Consider the following 22,136-nt stretch of genomic DNA (forward strand, 5'->3'; position numbering starts at 1 on the left):
CATCCAAACCACTTATTACCAGCATGCCACCAGATGTCATTCATAAGAAATTCAGAGACTCTGTATAGATTGTATTGGCTACCTAAATTCAGTATTTAATTTCACTTGGACAACTTTGGATGCTTGATGAGTCCAGTTACTGGAATTGCAAGTTGCAATATATGAATGGTTTGCTCCCTATTGCTGTAATTCAGGTACACAGTACTCAGTACACAGGGATTCCGCACACACACCACCACCCCACCACCACCACCCATCGCCCCAGACATTTTCTTTCTGAAAACCCCATTCAAATCTGAGAGCATACCAAGCAGAATTAATATTAAAAGAACTGGTTCTGCCCAAATTTAAATCCTTAGGAAGAAAATACTTGCTTCAAAATATTTACTTTCATTTAGAATATAACGTGGGAAATTCATCAGTGGTGGTGGACAGTAGGGAGACTGGCAAAATAGATCAAGTGAGAAATGGAATAAAAGAAATCTGTGAAATCAAAACATAAAGAAAAATGCATGAAAATTAAGTGAGTTGGAGTAAGAAGGGGTATTGACGTTTTGAGGCCAGTTTGTAGTATGTTGGCCTTCAGATCACCATCTTAAATTTGTAGTATCTCCCAAGTCACGAGATCACATCTATATGTTTCTGTGTTTCTATGACAGAATGTTTTTCTTCTACATCCACAGATGCTAAATGTGGTCTTGAATTGGGGGAATTTCAGTCTTCATCTATGTTTGTTATAGGAAATCTTAGAGCTACCTTTTTAGTTGCTTTGGGATTACTTTCCCAAAATCCAAGGTATCGGGATAACACACAAGTGAATAGTTTAATACAGATTGTAATCCTGCTTCAAACCCTAGTAAGAGTTTGTATCTTTTATCTCTTAAATAAGGGTAGTAGAATGGGTTATGTTTTGATGTATTTCTTTAGTAATTATAATACAGTCATTATTAAAAAAGAGAAGAAAATATTCTGGCATAGGCAGTTTTGAAATTCATTGCACATCCACATGAATGGGTTTCTTACGTGCTTACTGGTTTATGTTTCTTCTAGTCTGATGGTCTTAATTTACTTAATTTGCTGCCTTTTATCAATGTTTTGTAACATTGGTATTGTGATTATTTTATTATACCCAGCTACAGTACCGTAGGTTGCTGTTTGTTCTGCAAGCTTAAAAAAATGTTTGCGGTTTGGTGGGGTTTTTTCCTTAGAAGTTGATATTCCAAAATATGCTTTCTCAAGTGAAGCTAAAATTCCGATGGCAACACAAGGTGTGATATAATTTTAGGGTCTGCCTGTTTTTACTCAGGCAGTTTTAAGCTTATATTCACTTTTTCAATAGAAATTATTAAAACTTCTGAAGGCTTTGGAGGTAGAAAAGGGGAACAGAAAGTTAAATTAATTTCATTTAGTTAGGAAAAAAAATTAAAGCCATTATCTCAGCAGCTTTTAGTGACAGTTTGTGTGGTTTTGTCTGAGAGATCGGTTTACAGGAATAAAAATTGACATTGTTTAAGAGCCAGAGAGTGTTACATAAAAACCTGGACAGTTTACAGCATTTTTCAACCAGTAAGATGAAAACAGGATCAATCAGAAAAGAAATCAAATGGGATAATTGAGGAACTGAGGGGAAGTGAGCATTACTGAACAATTAAGGGCCAAATCCAGGATGAGGACTTTGGGAAAGATGGAAATCCTGAACAAAGGAGAATAGCTGAATTGCAGAGTGGCTTGGGTTTATTCTGCCTTGCTAAAACTTAAAAAATCTGTGTCTAAAGCAGTTGTCTTGAGAGAAATGATGATTTCTTCATGTATTAACTCAAAATAATGAGACCTTTCAAGTAGTAAGTAGAATTTTGAGAACAATGGAAGTTCTAGAGGGATATGCTATGCTCCAATGGTAGATGTTACAGGACTAATGAGAGCATTAAAGAAAAGGAGATTTAGGGCAGCATGGTAGAGGTGAATTGTTTAACATCAAACTGCTGCTACTGTATGAGAAAATGGGATTAAGCGTTCCTCTGTACTTTGCCAAAGTACAGGTTAATTAAGGTCATCTGGGCATGTTTCTGCAAAAATAATGAAAGCCAGGTTGTTTGATTACGTGTTTAATTCAAAATAATTTTAGCTTCCATGGGACTATCATCCCCCATTTTCACTGACATAACAGTAGCATTTGATGTTGTGGTGCACTCAGAAGGTATGTAGTTGAGGTCGTTTAAACTTCCTCCTTCTCAATTTTTTATTTTATATGCCTATCTGAATGCAGTAGGTTGCAGTAAATCTGATCCACAAGCCACTAATGTTGAAACATGATTCAGATTGCTGCATTCCTCAAGAATTTTCCTTGCAAACGGTAAGATAATTTTGTAATGAGACATTTTATTACTGACTTGATACTATTTCCCCGACCACCAATATACTCCCAAATACTCTATTTTATAAGCAAATTTGTCTTTGGTGATTAAATGCGAAGCATTTTAAAGATTTTTCTGGTATTGTTGCTTAGAGAATTGTACAATTTTCATTTTTATTTAGATTTTTAAATAAGTTTATGTTGTCGTTTCTTGTAGTTGGGGTAGAGAGAATGTGAAATTTAAATTCCTATCTTATGTGTTACTAATTTTAGTTAGAGTTGTCCAGTAGTGTTTGACCTGCAACCTGTGCACAGACCTCTGAGAGAACTACCACTTCTACAGATAGCTGTCAGTAATAGTAGTTTAAATTTATGGGAGTCTGTTTCTTATGACAAGAGATTTATTTATTATTCCAAAATCCTTGTAAGTCCTAGAAGGTTTTCTAAAGAATAGCTGTCCAGGTTTGATTTGATCTGTGCTTTCTGGCTGAACAAATACGATCCTAATCTTTTGAATAAAACCGGACAAATAAGCTTCTTAAATAAAAGGTTGTTGATTTGTCTCAACAAAGAAAGAATTAAAGAAAATGCTGTGAGTTTTAGAATAATAATCACACCTCTTCTGTTTGGGTTTTTTTTTTTTATGTTCTTAATCGTAGGGGTTTTAGTCTTCTGGGCACTATCTAAGGGAAAAATCATTGCTAGTTGGCATATAAAGTAATGAATCAACTACTTTCCAGTTCTTTATTCTGTTCTGGTTGAAATATTTTATTAAAAATCTTGGCTATCTAACTTCTTGGGTGGCATTGTTACTTAGAAAAAAAATTAAGTGAAAAGGATGTTTCTTCCTAATCTCTACACAAGCTTACACTTTTCTCCACTAAATGATTTAAAATGGTTTTTAATGCATGTATTTTAAGAAGCATTCTATTACAGTATTTTACATGTTTTCAGCTAAATAGATATACAGCTATTTGAGTTCAAGCTGCTGGGCACCCAAAGTGGTGGTGTGCACATTTTAAATCTGGGTTAACAGGTGTGGAGTATATGTTTTTGAAATTACTTTATTCAACAAATTATGGTTTTTGTAGGGGTGAGGAGTTTTTTTATACAGAATTTATAAAGTCTTTGTTCGTTCTAAAATTTTTGACAGCACATATGCAAACGGTTTTTGTTATGTGTAATATGCTTCCCTCTGCAACAGGCATCTGCTGTACCACAGGTTTTGTGTATCTTTCAGACATACAGATTGCCAGTTAAATACCATATAAACATAATAAGATTCTACCAAATTCTGTTCTGTAAATAGATTCTCCCAAAAAAGCACGTGTAACTTGTTTTGCATTAAGTCAGTATATACACTTTTTGTGCAGGGATGGGGAAAGGATTTTTACATCGTAAATCTTGAACAGGTATCTAAATGTCTTGGCTCAGACCAAGATGTACTAAAGGAACAGGAAAAAGACTAGATTATTGAGTTTTGGATTTCAAATGTGTTGAATACTTGGGCATCTAGATTTTAATCTTTATAGATACTGCATTTTGATATTTACAGAAGCTTAATATGAAAATCCTTTACATCTAAGCAATTCCCACAGAAGTTGTAACTTCACACATTCAGTAGATGTGAAGAGCAGGTTTTGCAAACCTGCTTTGGGATTTTTTTTTCAATTAGAAGAGCCAAAGTGTTAAATTACGTTTAAATAAATGTAGTTGAATTTAATATATATTACAGCCTCTTGATTCACAAAAGGGCAAATAAAATGATTGAGCCAGCGACCAGTAAAAGCACAAGCTTTCTGGTACTGCCTTTGCAGTGTATTTCAGCATTCTTCAGGAAGTGCATTTCATGCTGTATTTAGAAGAAAACTAACCCTCCTCCCCTTCCCCAGACCTCTTGCTTGAGGTAGGCATCAGGATTTGTTGCAACCAGACTGGTGCTGATGATCATTCCAGCAGTAAGCATGGAAAAATGCTGTACATTCAGCTCCAAGCAGGAAACAGTTATGACCACATCTTTTCCCTGCCTGCGTGCCATAGCTGGGGACATCTGGCTGAAACAGTGTTGGGCAGTCCTCTGTAAGAGCAGGAGCTTTAAAATTAGCAGATAAAACCCCAAGAATATCCATTGTCAGCAGTTGAGCATTCTCAAAATGCACTGGAAATGCTTGATCTGTACAGGTGAGAGCCATTCTCTATCTGATTTATGTCATGGCCCATGCTTGCTTACCTGTGTCTTATGGAAGAAGACTGGTTCTATGGAAAACTATGTCTGGAAAGTGTTAGTGCATTTTCACCTTAACATTTAATGAGGAAAGGAGTATATACCAAGCTGTGCTATTTAGAGCTCCACAAAAATGCTTTGCAGGGTTTGGGCTCTGGTTTTAATATGTAAATACATGTTTGTTGAGCACTGAACTGAAGTTTGCAAGACAGTCATGCAGCCAATGAATGTGTCAATAGCTGACAGTGAAGCAAAGCTCCATGTACACATATGTGTTATTCACAGCTTTCATGTATTTGTGTGCTTATCTCTGGAATTAATCTAAGGATGTATGGTTGTTAAAAGTGTACCTACTAAAGCTTTCCAGAAATAGCTAGCTCTGGTTGCGATAATCTAAATTGTTGTAATTCTTGATGAAATAGTTTCTAAATGTTTGTGTTTACTAAATACAAGTCATTCATAATTTTAAAATTTGTTGTAAAAAATACCTTCACCCCTGAAATGAAGCTTGTATTGTCAAATTTATTTAACTTTTAAAGCAATTTAGTAGGTCCATGCCTTCCCTGTATCTCACAAGTACAATTAAAAATAGCTTTTGTCACACCCTATGAGTTCAGTACATTTACAGACTGCAGTATTGTATGACAATGTTTACTTCTGAAATTTTTGGCTTGTGCCATTGGAATGAATCTGTACGATCAGGTTTGTGCCATTAATTGTCCCAGGAGCTGTGTGCTGGTAGGTGGCTAGTTCTTGATTTAATAGCTCCAATGGATGATTTGTTGTGTTAGTTAACATATCTTGCCAGTATTGACATACAACCAACTGTCCCAGTTTTAACTGGGATAGAGTTAATTTTCTCCCTAGTAGCTGGTACAGTGCTGTGTTTTGGATTTAGTGTGAGAATAATGTTGATAGCAACGATTAAACATCAGTGTGTTAAGTAGCGTTTGCCCCAAATCAAGGACTTGTGTGTTTTCCATGCTCTGCCAGTGGGGAGGGGCACAAGAAGCTGGGAGGGAGCAGAGCCAGGACAGCTGAGCCAAACACGCCAAAGGGATATTCCATACCATAGAATGTCACACTCTCAGTATATAAACTGGGGGGAGTTGGCGGGGAGGGGCCAATCACTGCTGGGGGACTGGCTGGGCATCGGTGAGCGGGTGGTGAGCAACTATATTGTGCATCATTTATTTGTCTTGGATTTTACTCCTCTCTTTTTTGTTACATCCCTTTTCATTATAATTATTATTATTATTATTATATTTTACTTTATTTCAATTATGAAACTGTTCTTAGCTCACAGGTTTTACCTCTTCCCATCCCACTGGGGGGCGGGAGGGGAGGGCAGAGTGAGCAAGCAGCTTTGTGGTACTTAACTGCTGGCTGGCGTTAAACCATGACACCATCCCATACTATAAAAAGCTGGAGAAAAGTCAAGAACAAGGTACCTTAGGGTACTTTTCTATCTTTAGGTGATGCAATATTAGATAATATTACCTCCAGGAGCAAGTAAAGGAGCTCTCTTAACCAGACTAAGCCTAATCATTAGTCTTAATGTGTTGCTGTTTTATGTACAGTCTTGCTTTTGCCATTGGGATTTCTGTTGCATTTATTCTCCTATCTCTTTTTTTCTATCTGATCTTCACAAAGCTTGTGAAAAGGATATTCTTTTTTTTTATTTCTAGTCAGAGCAGAATTCTTGAACTTAAACATTACATTTTAGCAAAATATGGAACTTGCCAAAATACTGAAAAGTTTACATTTGAATTTAGCAAATTCTGTATAGACAGTAGAGGTTAATGACAACGCATATTTATTTATGTGATACTAAAAATAAAGAAGCATGACTTGCTAAGAAAAGTTGTATTAGGGGATTTAAGAAAATGATTTTGTTTCTGTAATTGTTGGTAGGTAGGAGAAAATGAAGGTGACTGAAATGCTAAAGAGCAGGTAGGGTAGCTCTCAGTGGAGTTTCAGAATGGTGTACCTTCCCCCCTACCAAATCTCACATTCGTATGTAGTATTGTATATGTGAATTATTTTTAAATTGCAACAGAAAGAGTTTACCGTTACATCGTTGAAGAATTTTGACCTGTTTGGAAGCTGGCAAGTTTTGACTCTTAATTGTGCAGTTTAAAATAATTGCAGTTCAGCTGCAGTACAAGTACGCCAAGAAATACAGACTGTTATGCCTTAAAATTCTAAGCTCAGCATCTTACCAAAAAGGATTTGCCAGCCACTTTTAATAAACTAAAACAGTCACAGAATGAAAATATCATTCGGATTGGTAGGGGCCTCAGGAGGTCTCTAGTCCAACCTCTAGCTCAAAAAGGATCAGTAATTCAGAACAGATTGCTCAGGGTTGTGTTTTGATAGCCTTCAAGAATGGAAATTCCACGAACTCTGTGGCCAACACCTGCTTAATTATCCTAACAGTCAATACTTGATCTCTCTCCTATTTCGTTTTATAATCGTGGTTTCTCAGTTCTCCCCGGTGGAGTTCAGTAGCAGGCTTGGCTCCATCAAGCTTACGTTCTTGCTACACAGAAGAAGGTAGAAGGACAACAGGAGGTCAGATAGTTTGAACTGTTCCAGTTAGGCCCAGTTAGACCAAATTGCTCAGCTTGTTGGACCATCAGTGTTTTTGAGATTATTCTCCACAGTGGTCTGCCATCTGCTTACTGCCTCCAGTAGCACTTTCACTTGACTGCTCTATGTGTTAACCAGAGGACATCTTTCACAGGTGAGGCCACTGTTGCCATCAGCCCAGGGGAGAGGCACTTCTTGTAGCCCCAAAGCCAGATGGATGTATCCTGCCTCTGGAGCTTGTCTTGAGTGAAGGCCTCTTGCGTGCTGGGGATACTATTTCAGCCAATGCCTGGGACCAAGACCTGTGGGCACCTCATGACCCATTTTTGTGCAGTCCCACGCTGTCTACAGGAGAGTTTCTTGCCCCTTGTCATGCAAGCTGCCCTATTAACTGCTGAACTAATTACGTAAAATGCATAATTCTATACATTGTTTTAACCTTTGCTTTCTGAAAAAAAAAGAAATATCTTGAATTGCCACAGAATTTTATGGAGGGAAAGATCTTGTTTATGTTACTGGTAATTGTTTTTAGAAGAAATTAAACAATTTGAACTTCAGTCTGTTTTGTTTATTGCTTAAAAAGAGAGCATAGAAGTTTGTTGAGTAAGTAGAGCTATGGATTCTTCTACTAAACAGGAATATTTTTGTGAAGTATATGGTGATGTTGTAGAGGCTTTCAGTTTTGTCAGATATATGTGTGTGTGTTAGAAATACTTAAGTAAACTGTTCTTAAGAAAGAAGGGGGGGGGGGAACCCTTAACTTCTAATAATAAGAAAAAGTACCACTGAAACTTTTTGTTAGGCTGGTTGGTACACATCATGTTGATAATTCTTGTTAAAGTTCTGAATCCTGACAGTGCTAGCATAGTAAGTTGATTTTCAGATCCCTGCAATGTTGGGCTAACCTTTTGATAAGCTTATGGTAGACATGTGCCAAAAAAACTGCAAGGGGACCTTATCAGCTTTTGACCAGTAAGGGCTTCAAGGACATAAGTATCTCTGACATATGGCTCACAATCAGTTTTTCTAATCTGTATTATTGGAGCACCTGAGGGCTGACACACGCTGGCTGTAAATGAATTCATAGGAGACCATCTTTCTTGCAAACAGTACAGTGTGAATAAACAGTACTGAAGCAGGTGAGGAAGAAGTGTGACAACTAAAAATGTTAAAGCATGGCAAGTCCAGTCAGAACAATTCAAAGTTTTCCCAGTAAGTGAAGAGCCCGTGTTTGGTGTCTACATTAGCTGCTTCAGGTAGATTACAGGTTTTTTTCCCCAAAAGTTATGAAGCAGAAAGACTGCAGTATCAAGAAGGTAGAATGACATGACTTGGAAGCATCTTTCAGAGAGGATGCTACCTTGTTAATCCTTGTGTGTTAATCCTCATCTGCATTAGTGCAATTGTTTTTAACAGCAGGTGACAGCTGTGATTGCAGTGAAACTGGGTGTATGGTTTAGTTGTGAGCATAAAGTAGGTCAAACGTGTTCTGTATAATCTCTGAAAGGCAGACTAAACCTGCTTAGTAAACATCTGGTCTCACCTTCAAGAACTAATAAAATGTGTGAATTTATGTGAATGCACACATACATAAAATTCAGTATTGATGCATTTCTTTGAAACCATTGAGGACTGGCCAATGGTAATCGCTAAATTGGGGCTTACCGTTTGGTTCTATAAAATATTAATGCACAAGCACCCCAAAGAACATACAGAATAGGCATGGTGTTAAGCCCAGATAACTTAAAAGGTCTGTATTTGTTAGAAACTTTTGATGCCTAGAAGTTTTATGAAGAATCCTTTGATTTTTCTGTAGGGTCACATCTCTGCCCCCACCCCCCATTATCAGTAAGTTAAAATAAGTAGGCTAAAGAAAGTCTTCAGTGCAGTTGAGCTTAATCCTTGAACAGAATCAAGAATTTTTTTATGCTGAAGAATATTACCAAGAAAAACAGTGGGGCAACATGATGGATTAAAGCTGTTAACAGTTTTGATTTAATGAGCTGTGCTTGGGTAGCTTTGAAAGAACTTAGCTTGTAATCATTTTTCTCTACACATTATTATGATTTTTCCTGAGCTGACTTAAGTAATAGTCAGCTGTATTTGATTTCATGCTTTTTTAATAAAATAGTCTTAAAATTTAAACTCTGCACAGATGTAGAAAACCTTCGTATTCAGAAAAAACTTTCGGAGTGACCTTATCTGTTCATATTGGAAATAATATCCTGGTCTGCCTAGGGTAATTAGGTGTTACGAGTTTGTTAAATGTGAAAATCAGCGGCACAGACACTTTCTTTGATGCAGTATTGTTTTTTGAGGATTGCAAGGAATACCGGAGCAGTTTTCTAAAACTGTGGTTTATCCTGAGCTTGTTAGAAACACCTGGAAGTCAGTTTTCTTAAAAAAAAAAAAAACCAAACTATGTGTGCTCAAAGGATGCCTCTTGGCTTCTTCCAGTGGCTGTGATTGCTACTGCTTTTCACTTCCCTTCCCCCTCTTTCTTGCAGAAAAACTCTGCAGCAGCAACTAGTTGGGTGGCCAGTTACCATTTTCAAATCCAGGAGGTTTCCTGGAAACCTCCCAGCTTTGTAGGATTTTCTTTCTGTTGGTATTCTCATTTGATCCACTACCTAGGACACTGGTTTCTTACTGATTTTTCCTATCCTCAGCTTCTTTTTTTAAGTTAATTTTGCTTTTGCCTTGAAAAAAATGTTAATTTGCTCATTATCTGTATTGAGATATCTGGTTTAAAGTGCTTGAAACAAGCTGTTAAAATACCTAAGCTTTTTCTAAATTTAATTTGAATTATAATTCTTTTATCCTTCACATCCTTTTTTGTGAGTTGACACTTGTCAATGAAACAGAAGAGCTAATCTCCAAACGCACCTGGATAGCGAAGTCAGCAGTGCATGAGATTATAAATCATACATTCTGATTCTAGATCTGTTTAACTTGACTAGACATGTTCTAAAAATGTATGTAATGAAAAAAATTTGCAAAAGCACATTACGAAGGCAAGTTTGAGTATTACGCCATGAATGACGCAGTTTTACCTAGTCTTTGCATTTGAAAGAATGGTCTGTATAAAAGTCTTTTGTGAACATAGACCTTATAGGAAACAGAAGCAAATGTTTAACCTTTATTTTAATGTGCTGTGCCAAGACAATTTATGTTAATAAAACCATAATTAATTTTAAAAGTAATATTTCCTATACAATAATTAAAATATTTTTTCTAGATATTTTTTCTGTACTTCCTTTCAAAAGCATGGACAAAAATCTACTACAAACTCAATGTATGTTTAACAGTTGCATCTTTAAATTATACTGTCACGCTTGGAGCTCTCAGTGATTTATCCCTGTAGAGGGGTTGTGGGGAGAAACTAAATTCATTTAACATAATATCAGTCTATTTTTTCCTCTTTATTTTCAGTACTAGTAGCAGCTGTCAATTTACATATGCTTCCAATAAGTTTAAAAGCACTCAATGCTTATTTATTCTTGACATTCTAGGTTTGTTGCACTGACCCCTTGGAGAGTGTATCATCTGACTTCTGTCATAATACTTGGAGTGCTAATTCTTCAGATAATAAAGGATTTGGTATTCTCAAGGATAAAAGGTAAGGCAGTATATTGATAGAGTTCCTTGCTTAAATACCTGCAGTTCAGAGCATGTTAGTTCATTACTAAATCTGCTTTGATATTACGATTATTGTAAAAGTATTAGCTAATTTCAGAGAGAAATAATATATCTGTGATGATCTATTATAATTTTCAATTAAGTTTTTCTGTATTTTGTAGGCAGGGCATTGGGAGACTTGTTTTAGCATGAGTGGAATTGTTATTAGTGAACAATCATTCTTGTTTCTTAACTGCTAGGTCTGAAAACGCATCATTTTCTAAAATACCAAGTTTTACTAAACATTCATATTTCTTCTAACATTACTCTAATCACATCATTGTTGGAAAGTTTGGGAGACCCAATATAAATTGACCAACTTTCTAAACAGATTGAGAAATGACCTATCTTGGCACAGTTGAAGTAAGAAGTGAGTGCTATGTTTTTCTACTTTATGTAGTGTTTAGTTTCCAGTGTGTATAAAGTCTTACGTGAATACGACAAAATTTGAAAGGGATTTTGAGTCTGTTGGCTGTGCTGGTGTTGTTTTTTTTTAAAATTCCTGTCCTGTACTTAATTACCATCTTGAAAATTCTTTGACAAAATGCTCATCATCAGTCTAATTTTCCTTGTCAAGATTTCTTTTAAAGTGTTTATTTTGTCTTTTTTTTGATGTTGAGTCCCCATGCAAAGTGTTTCAAAAATCACCTGGAATGTGCTAAGCAGGAAATAGGTGTCAGAGAAGCATGGCATCCCTCTGTGACGTGCTACCACATCATTTCTGACTGCCAAAGCCTATTCTCTGCTGAGTTACGGCAGTTATTTGTAACCTTTTCTGAAGCATGGTTTATCATCATTGCCTTCTCTGGAGTCTTCGTTACCATTCTGTTTCCCGCCTGAGCATTACAAGCTCAGAGGCCAATTTACAAAGCCTAGCAGAATTTAATTTTTAAGCTCTGTTATATACATCACCACAAATGTTGAATGCTTCACTAGTTGGAAGGTGGTAAATTCTCTCTTGGCTGCAATTACTAATATATTTGTATTTGACTGAATCCAAGATGTACCAATATTGATGAAGCTAAGAGAGTAAGAATACCATCTTGCCTTCACTTGTGTTTCACTCCCGTTTCTGTGTTACTATTTAACCCTTCATTGTAGAGATGAAACTAGAAGACCCGTGTTTCCCAGTATACAAAATTATTATTTTACTACATTTAACTTTTTTTTGTTTTACTGTTCCCTTTGATGGCATTGTATGCAGAGTTCAAGAACAATCAGGTTCTTCAAGTAATACTGTAAAAATCTTGTGATAGTGACTTGAAATCAATGAAATGCCCTTGAAAAAGGAGAAGAAAATTCTTCCCAGTTTAAGACTTCTGTGTAGCTACTAGACACTTCCAACCAGCCACTAGATGGCAAGACTATTACATATTCCTAAGGAATGTAGAAAGTGGTTGTCAGTTACTAGACGTAAAGCATAAATTATGTTGGATGTCTTCTCCTTCCATGTGAAAATATAGATAATATATAAATAAGATACTGATTTTTTTCCATTTACATTTTTAATTGATATGTTAAGTTTACAGAAAACAATTAAAGAACTGTTACTCTAAATTAATGTATCCTTCCTATTTTAACTGAGAATTCCTTAGTCATTTTGCCCAAATCTGAACATTCCTTATGAATTAAAAAAAAAATAAAATTGTTTGTTTTAGTGCATTGTGTTTCATCTTGCATTCCAACAATTGCAGGTGCGCAGCTTTGGAGGACCATTACTGACAAGTAGGTACATTATTTTTAATATATTTGTTATTTCTATCTTCTTTTTTATAGTTTGTCTTGTATTTAACAATAGTCTATTTTCCCTCTAATTAAAATAGAACTGAATTATTTTGATCTTGGCATCCTTTCGAAGTTTATTACTGCTTGTTCATCGGTTTTAATTTTTAATAATTTTGTAAGAAGTGTATTTTTTTCTGATTTGAAACGTATCAAAATACTTTCAGAAATGCTTTTTCTTACAGTGGGATTATTGCGCTTTGTATTTTCTGGGAAGTAGTTTTTTCTTTGAAGTTGGTTATTAGGGAAAAATATTGTGTTGGTTGAGGTCACTTTCTTTTAAAACATCATTATACCAGTGCTTTGTAGAAGTAGATAAGCTTGCTGGGGTTTCCCTTTATTTCTGTAGTAGTCAATACAAGTCACTGATCATTATAGTTTCAAAGAAATATTAGTTGATATCCATAGAAATAGAAATCAATCAATAATTGTGAAGTCTGTTGACCTGCCATTGAGCTGCCTTAGTCCACAGGTAAATGTTTATGTTATGTCATTAGTATAGAGTATATAATTGATTTAATTGTTTTTAGTACAAACAGTGTCTCTGAATGGTTTACAGACAATCCATTTTCAGAATAAATTTGTATATTTAAGGATAAAGTTTGTATATTTCAGGTATTATTCTTCTAAACAGACCACCAGGAATTGTTGTGTGTCTGATGTCATTTGAAAGCATATCCATTAGTACACAATTGTATTGCACCCTGGTACTGAAGCAACAGTAATATAAAGGTTGAGAAGGGAAGATGCAGGGTTTTGTTTTCTGCCTAGAGATAGATACCAGTATCGTGGCAGTTACAGACAGTAGATGTGCAGTCATTCCTAAACTTTAGAGGTATGAAATATCTTAAGGCTTTCTTAAAAACCTGAAGTGGAATTATGTGCAACTGATGACATGTTAGCTCATAAACTGAGCAGCATAAAATGGTTCTTCTACCAGAGCTAGTGCTACTTAGTGTGTCTGTGTAGACTGGCAGCGCTTCAGAGATTTTAACGGAGATGCCATTGCTGTGGCACAATAGGTCAGTGTAATTTGTGTCTCATTCTTTCCTCCTGTTCTTTATGAGAGGAATTTACATAAAACTTACTACCTTTGGGGGGTTTGACATCTGAATTTACCTGTCGGTTTACATTTGAGAAGAGAAAGACAAAAAATATTAAATCAAATTGCTTGTGGAATGGAAGGAAACGGGTTTTTAACTGCTTTTTGTTTCCATGAAAAATAATTCTGCAGTCTGAGACATTTTTTTTTGTCTTGCTCTCCAGTTCATCAGGTCCCCAAAACAGAACAGTTGATTTTCGGGAAAAGACTTAAATCAGTACTCTAAATATCTGGGGTTCAGGTTTTCAGATGTCCCAGGGTCTTGGACCTGACTCTGTTCTGTGGGAAGGCAGTACAGAGAGTAGAAAAGAAAATCCGATAAGCTTAACCATAGCCTATGCCATTGGGTATTATAATACAAGCACAGTTTGTCTCTGTGTGAAATAATTTGCAATGGTAAGAACACAAGGTCAATCTGCAAGTCCATCTAGCCTGGTATCTGCTCTCTGAAAGTGCCTATAGCCAAGAGAAATACGGCCTCAGGAAGTGTGTAAAAGCAAGACAAGCTTGCAAGATCCTTCTCCTGGTATATTTTCCCAGCCCCCAGCGACTTCCAGTTGAAGGATTTGGAAGTACCAGAAGTGGTGTCTCCCCTCCCTGCCCCAAGCTGTTCTAGGTGGACCTTACATGAATGTGTCTTACTGCTTTTGTTCTCAAAGACACTTGCTATTTGTAACATCCTGTAGCACAGATATCCACAGCTGAACTATGTGTTTTGCGAACACAGCCTTGTGTTTGTTTACTGCTGTATAATAGTTTCTTTATCCCTTTCTACCTTTTTTTCTGTGTTGGAGAAACAGTGAGCAATCACTCTCCGTTCTCCAGGAAGCTGTGACTTTATAAACCTCTACCCTGTCCTGTTCAGTTCATGATGAACTTTGTGCCTAAAACAGAAGTTCTCTGTAGCTTTGATCTCTTCATTGTGCTTTGCTGCACTTTCCTTCCATTTTTCTTATCCCTTTTGTTGGCAGGGGCAGGAGGCGGGCAGAAACAGAAATAGCGTTAAGCATTCACGGAGACCGTTGGACTGTACATTGGCATGGGACTGCACGTTGTCATAAGAATGCCCTCTCATCAAGATAAATCCTAATGCTTGATGGCTTTTTTAACCTCTGCTGAGCTCTGGATTGTTGTTTTCATGGATATATAAACATCTCAAGATTATGTTCCTGAGGAGTAAAAGTCAGCTTTAAGCCTATGTGACTTTAAGATTTTTTTTTTTTTGTCTTTGAATCTCTCCACATTTCATCAGCCTTTTTGCAAGCAAATCACTTGATACTTGGTTAAAGTTCTGCAGTTCCTTGCAGTTGGTCTCCATCTTTGCCAGAATAATTCCTCTCATATCCCATGACTTTGCAGTCTCTGTAAGACCGTTTGAGGAGAGATTATTTTGAAAGCCACATCTGAAATTCAGGTGAAATTTTCTGGATATCGATGTTCACCTACAAGTTGGTTGATTTTCTGAAAGCACAGAAGGTTTGTGATGTGCTGTCCTTTATAGGATACCATAGGATAGACATGCAGGTCCTTTATGAGATTTCCTGGCAGTTTGCACAGACCAGAGATGAGTCTTTACGGGTTTGCAGTTCTCTGGCTCTTGCATACCTTGTCTAAAAATAGATGTTGCTTTAGACATTTCACAGTTCTCTGGTATTAAGGCAGCTTTGACAGGTTATTTAAGATAAATAGAATTTCAACTGTTGAAGCCTAGCTTTCATTTAGAACTTTTATAATTTCACATAAAGACTTTGCATTTGTTTGCACTGTGGCTATGTTTGGGTTTTTTTCTTTTTTTCTGAATGCTAACATTAAGGTGCCTGTTGATTGTGGTGCTTTTCATTTTACTTGAGATTGGATATGAAGAACTGTTTGCATGTTATTTTATATAAGCAAGCTGTGTCAAACATCTCCATACTGTCTGTCTACAAAAACCAATACCCAGCAGAGAATCACACACTCTTAAATAACATGGGGAGAAAAAGTTTAGTAGGTCTGTGGTACTTTGAATGAGAGGCAATGCCTTTTCCCAAATATTAGATGTGTTTGTAGTCTTTACAGCCTTACATTTAACTGCCTTACAGTCCGCCCAGAATGGCCCTGTGCAGGCTGGAAAGGTTTCCTGGTCTGTGCCAACTTTGAAATTACTTGGGTTATTTGGAAAAGTGCAAGTTTGCATGTGCCAGAACTATTGCCGATAGCTATTTTAGTGGTGTAACTGCATAAATAACCAATTCTAGAGCCTTACAGCATTGCCACACCCAGTTTAGTGTATCAAAATATAGTCAGAAAGTAACAAATTACCTGAACAGACTAATTTCCAGCCTTACCTTTGTGTTATTTAATTCTGGTTTTGAAAATCAACACCAGTTAGTATCACACTATGATCTTTCATAAATGGTAGCACAGCTTTATGATTTTTAATAGTGAAATGGTATGAATTGTACTGTTATTTTTGCAAGAAAAGCTGGTGGTAGCTGAAGGGTGGATGACTGATTATTGCTGTTCTGACACCTGCATTTTTTCCAACGTTCACTTCTATTTTACATCCATTCTGCTGCACGTGTGCTCCAAGCATCAGAGATCAAGTCCTTCAATAAAGACACTGCTAAGTTGTTGCACTTGCTTTTAGTCCTCCTTTATCTTTGTTGAGTGCTGCTGACTAGTTAAAGCAAGCATAGCCTCACTTCTTTTTCATTGCCCTAACTCGAATGCAGAATGCTAGTTGTCTCCCATGTAAAATGTGCCCATGTTAGAAGACCCGTGCTTTTATTTCTAATGGAGTCATTTAGTACTATTTTAAGTTAAAAATTTTTGAACTGAAACAAGGTCTCAGCCTAAGCCTTTCTCAGTGAAGCTGACTCTTGTAACACGCTTTTCTGAACCTGCTTCTTTTTCTGAGGAGCTCTTCTACTGATATCTTACCTTTTTTAAAAATGGATAACAACTGTTAAAGCAGCAGTCAAGATGGTAACTTGTCAAATTACTCTTTTTCTTTATAAAGATGTTTTTTTTTCTTCCTGTCCTAGCAAGATTGAAACCTGATGCTTCTCTGGTCACTACTAGTAGTATTAGAATATGGACAGTATTGTGGCACACCTTCATTTCTTGAGTGGTCAAACTTAAGGAGGTCAAATTAATATTAATTCAAAATTATGCTTTTTATAACAAACCTAAAAAAAAACCCCAAATCAGCTTCAGCCTGCAAGGAGGCTAAGCAACAGTCCTTTAAAATGGCCATCAGAGAGACACTAAAGAGAATAAGCCAGAAAGAAAGGAGTTAATGGCTGTGAAAACTGGCAGCTGTGCATAGCTAGTTTTCAGGCCCCACAGTGCTTTATCATTGTCTTAAATGAAAGCTACTGACTTCTAGAAGAGGCTTGCCTGACCAAAGGTTGTGTTAAGCGCCGTACTGCACTAGTAGCCACGCCAGCCACACAGACTGCAGTAGATGTGTAGTGCTGACTACGTTATTATACATTGAATGTCTTGGTTATAATTCTTTAGGCCATGAAAGTAAGTCCTGAAAGAGTTCTCCTGGCCCTGTATTTTGAAAGAATGACTCTTCCTTCTAGAGGGGATTTTCCTCCCCGGTAGACTTCCACGTCTTCTTCTGGTCCCAAGAGAAGGGAAAAATAATGTAGCACCACACCCTGAACAGCGTGTCTTACCACTGCTGCCTGTACAATCAGACCAATCAAAACTTGGACTTCTGTAAGAATAAACAAAGAAAGGACCATCACAAGAAAAAGGACACTTCTTGGCTGCAGCTTTTAACTGGCAGCTGTCTTTGCTGAAGAAATTCAGGACTTGATGCTGAAAACCATGGGTTAATATTGAAGCTCTCTTGAAGCTCAGTAGTTAGCTAACTGGGATATTTCTAAGGTAACAGCCTTCACTGACAGGTTACAAAGAGGTGTACAGAGGTTATTGTTCAAGCCCAGGATGTTCCTGTTTCTCACGCGCACACACACACACACACTTCCTCCAGTCCCTCCTGAAGGGACTTCTTTTATGAGAGTTAACTGTGGTGCTACTTCTGGACTCCCAGAGCCATCAAAGTTGCTGCCCACTTTCAGGGGAGTGTTACTACTTGGGTGCTAAAGCCCTGTTGTGACAGATCTGCTTCAGATTCGGGTCATAACTTCCCAAGACCTGAATTCATCTTTCAACCTACACAAATTCCCTTGCATCAGCCCAGCTCATAGACATTTGCATGCATTGCAACGGTCAGTGCAGTATGAAGAAGGGTAGTATTCTGTACTAGCCCCGTTCAGAGCTTGACAGACTTCACACAATGTGTGGTTATTGTTTTTTATCCAAGAAGAAGAAAAAAATCTTAATCTAATCGTGACTGCATAATACACTTGTGCAAAATTATTCCGAATATGTCACTGACAGCAATGAAAAAAACCTTTTCATGTTATCACTAAAGATAAATGAGACAATTCCTCCTTTCATCTAATTATCATGCTTCATTTATTAGGTCTGAGGCTTTACATGCCTTTGATTTGCATATACTTTGCCTGCTGGGTTTGCTTAAGGCAATCTGCAAGTGATTTGCCTGAAGATTTCTGATGTAGTCTGCCTAGTCTTATGTCATAGTCAGTGGAGAAAGAGTTGAAATACTTTGTGATATACACGGCATGATTCATCTCGTCCTAAATGCATGTCTGTGGGCTGGTCAGGTATGTTGTACCTTAATGGTGACGACTTGTTTCCCTTGAATATATACCAAAAGCCTAGGGTGGTGAGATGAGTAAGAGCATTTAAAATCCTGTGTCATTATTCCCTGTTGGTCTGAAGTCCTGTCTGTCTTAAAGATGCCATTGACTAGTGCTCACAGTTACAATAAGAAGCTGACTCTTGCAGCAATATGCTGGGATACCATTCCACAGCGGTAACAACTGCAGGGCTCAACAAACAAACATGGGGACTAGATTTACCTCTGTCTCTTTGCTATGCAAGCAGTTTCTCTGAAATACGTTTCTGGCACAGTGTGATTGTGTATTCAGATCACTCATCAGACCTTAAGGATATGCCGCTTAATCGTACGTCAAAAAAAAAATAATTCTTTCTGTCCTTCAAGGTGTTGCAAGGAGATCTCATTGCAGATGAGTGGATTAGGAAATAAGAGGTCTTTTTCCATTAGGAAACCTAAACAGAATCAGGGTTGCAATGGAAGTATTCCTGTTTTGTTTCCTTGATTGTTGCATCAATGTTTCCTTGATGATCCATTTCCTTGATGTTGCAAATAGGAACAAAGGTAATGTAAGACAAGGCCAGTTGTGTTGGCCAGTCAGAACTGAAACATGGGACTGCTGGTGTCAGTTCCCATTGTGCAGTCTCTTGGTCATCCAGACGAGATCCATTTTTCACATGGCTGTACACAACTGCATGCAATTTGGTAACAGACTGAAGAAAAACTTTTCCTGTGGACCTACAGGAAGGCAGAGGGCAGAATATAGTATAATGGATAAATAGATAAAAATAGGTTTCACAGTGCAAATATTTCCTCCTTCAGTTGTTTAGATATAATCTGAAGGCACGTATTGTACTCAAAGGCTTCCACTCATATTTTGTAGTGTTTGCTGTTCAATTCATTTCAGCTCATATATTCATAGGAGTTTGTGCTGGAATGTATATGTGGCTGAGTAACATACCTCAAATAATTCTGCTTAAAAATACGATTCTCCCAAATATTCTTAATAGAAAAAAGTGATTGCAGTCCTGCAGAAAGTGAATGCATACTCGTGGAACTGTAATCTTATCAAATAGAAAGAGAATTTTATTTGCGGTTTAAACCTATATTTTGTGTATTCCATAGCCACTGTACTGTTCAAATATCAATTACTGTAATTATCATTCGTTTAATATAATGCATTGTCACAACTCAGCTAGCAATATGCGTGGTGGTTTTTTTATCTTCAGATCACAAAGGCACATTATAGAGAAGTGTGCAAATCTGTTGTGGGTTGCAGAAAGAATTGTCTACATTGCAAAAACTTCTTGACGCTTGCATATTTATTTTTGAGTTTTTTATATCACGTGACTTTATTCCTGCTTTCTAAGTAGTTATTTCCAAATTACTACCTCACTTTTCAGTTAACGTGTTCTTCAGGGTTTATTTTTATATTCGATAAATGATAAAATCAGCATTCTGGTAAAATGTTGTGTGTTCATTTTCTTACAGGAACAAAAAATAGTATTTCAGTAGAAAGGATGTAACTTTGGCAAAGGTGTCACACAAAGTCTGAAGACCATTTGATATGTTTTCTTACACACTTATCCTTTGGTTTTGGTTGGGTTTTTTCCCATTTTGTGTTCATGCATTTGGCTTGTCAAATACAGCATGTTCTCGATGAGTTTGGCTGGTGGATTGTTCCATGCCATTTAACAGTTTGAGCTCCAATTTGAACCCTGATTCTGTCCTCTACAGTGTCCTCCACCCCTCCCAGGGTATTGCCACTCACTCATCTGAAGGATTAGTGCGGATACTGAATGAAAATGCTGAAGGCGTATCAATCTCATGTAACAAAACACTTCTAATACCTGCCCTTTGGTATGGCTTTTCAGTTAAAGGTGAAGTTATTTTATGGGGATTGCATATAAGCCATACTTTTGCACTTTGCTTTTAAGTGTCTTATAGGAAATCTGAAGCATTGCAACAGTTGAGATGTATGCTTCCATCTTTTCTTTAGGATGGGCTCTGTACTTTATTTAAAAGAAATATGCCACCTTTTTTACTTTTTTAGATACTGAATCATCCTTGTTGACTGCTTTAATGGCTTCTCAGCTATGTTACTAACCTGGTCACTATCTCTCCCAGGTATCCAAGTGAGAGTAGTTGATCTGAAATTACTTAGATAACCCTGTTTTTTCTAGTTTCAACTTCATAAATCATTGAGAAATATATTAATCTTTTCATTTGTCCCACAGTTCTTTCCTGTCCTCTAATCCGCTGGCTAGTTGTTGTTCAAAGTTATCAAGAATTATTTAAACTTTTTATTCTATTTAGAGAGCTCTGAAAGATTTAAATGTTTTTGTGCTTTGGTTTTGCAACACTGAGATTCTATGGAGTCATTCAGAAGACTACCATTTTTTTACCTCTAGGAAATCCTTTTTCTTCTGTTCTTCTGGTAACAAAAGGGTGTTATTGATACAACTATTTAATTAAAATTTCAAGGTATGGAAGAACTCCTCACGTAGTCTGAATTGACAGTTGTTTTTTGGTCTTACTAATCTCTCACAGGCAGGAGATTTCAGTAGTCATTTCTAAGCATGTTGTTTGAAAGCGGGTATTTTTTGTTTGTTTCTTTTGGGGTTTTTTTTAGTGTTCTGTTTGTATCGTCTCAGGGATAAAAAGATACTATTCCTTGAATAAGTCAGAAGGAATAATTTCACGGAACAACTTCAGGAGGTTTCATGTGGAGACTTCTAAGAATGCTTATACCTAGCATTATTGTTGGACTCAATGATATTAAAGGCCGTTCCAACCTAAGTGATTCTATGATTTTGCCAGTTTACCGCTATGTTGGAAAAAAGGTCATCTGGGCACCTGCACAGTGAGATGTGTTAAATAAACTAGGTTTGAAATACTTTTATTTGAATGAAGTCACTGCATGCATCCATGATTAAATGTGTGAAATAAATACCTGACATAAATGCAGTCTTTGCAAACTGCAGGTTGTGCTGCATCCTGTGCAAAAGTGACTGAGTAATTAATTTCCTTTGTTGCTCATTGGTAAAAATTAACTGTTACACTCAGTTGAAAAATGCTAGCTCCATAATAATGGGAAGATGGACAATACAGCCTTTGTTTGTCATAGTTTTAATGAAAATATAAGTCAGTCTTTCTTCAGCAATTTTCAACATATATTAAAGCCAGCTCTATTCTGTGTTTCATTTCTTGAAGTACAGAGCTGCAGTCACCATACACTTATTCATGAGAGTTTTGCTTCTGGATCCCCTGTATCAAAAATGCCATTCTGTTAAAGGTGTCTGTGAGCGCAGCCAGGTGGATTTGTACGTTGTGAACAGCCTAAGAACTGCTAATTCGGAGCTGACCCAGTTCTGATAGCTCTTGTGTCATGCTTGCTGGCATGTCACGTAATACCTGTATTACCATTGCTGGGGAAAAAAATGCAACCCTCCCCACTACTGCCTACCATAATCTAGGCTGTCTCACATCTTTTTTTATTGCTATGTTTATTGTAATGATAAAATGTTTCTTTTCATCACAGTATTAACTAAACATTAAGTAGAAGACACTTAGAATAGCAGGCGTTCGGTTCTTTGGTTTTTTTAGTTCAACATGTTTCCAGCACTAAGAAAACAAAACAACAAGTGGAAATTCATGGGAGTTGAAAGGAAAGTAATAAAGAGAATACACACAATTCGGTCCAGGA

General features: G+C 36.8%; 1 protein-coding gene across 2 annotated transcripts in view; it reads left to right on the top strand.

Annotated features, from left to right (window-relative positions):
- The window catches only part of RETREG1 (reticulophagy regulator 1), a 70,077-nt gene that overhangs the window by 5,387 nt on the left and 42,554 nt on the right, over positions 1-22,136 (top strand). The window contains exons 2-3 of one of the 2 annotated variants that reach the window (XM_056332677.1): positions 10,682-10,788; positions 12,506-12,572. In XM_056332677.1, the coding sequence (XP_056188652.1) occupies positions 10,682-10,788; positions 12,506-12,572 (174 nt within the window). The remainder of the gene's footprint in view (positions 1-10,681; positions 10,789-12,505; positions 12,573-22,136) is intronic. The other variant, XM_056332678.1, reaches the window with a different exon arrangement.

The sequence above is a fragment of the Falco biarmicus genome, chromosome 3 (assembly GCF_023638135.1).
Source record: "Falco biarmicus isolate bFalBia1 chromosome 3, bFalBia1.pri, whole genome shotgun sequence".
Classification (NCBI taxonomy): Eukaryota; Metazoa; Chordata; class Aves; order Falconiformes; family Falconidae; genus Falco; species Falco biarmicus.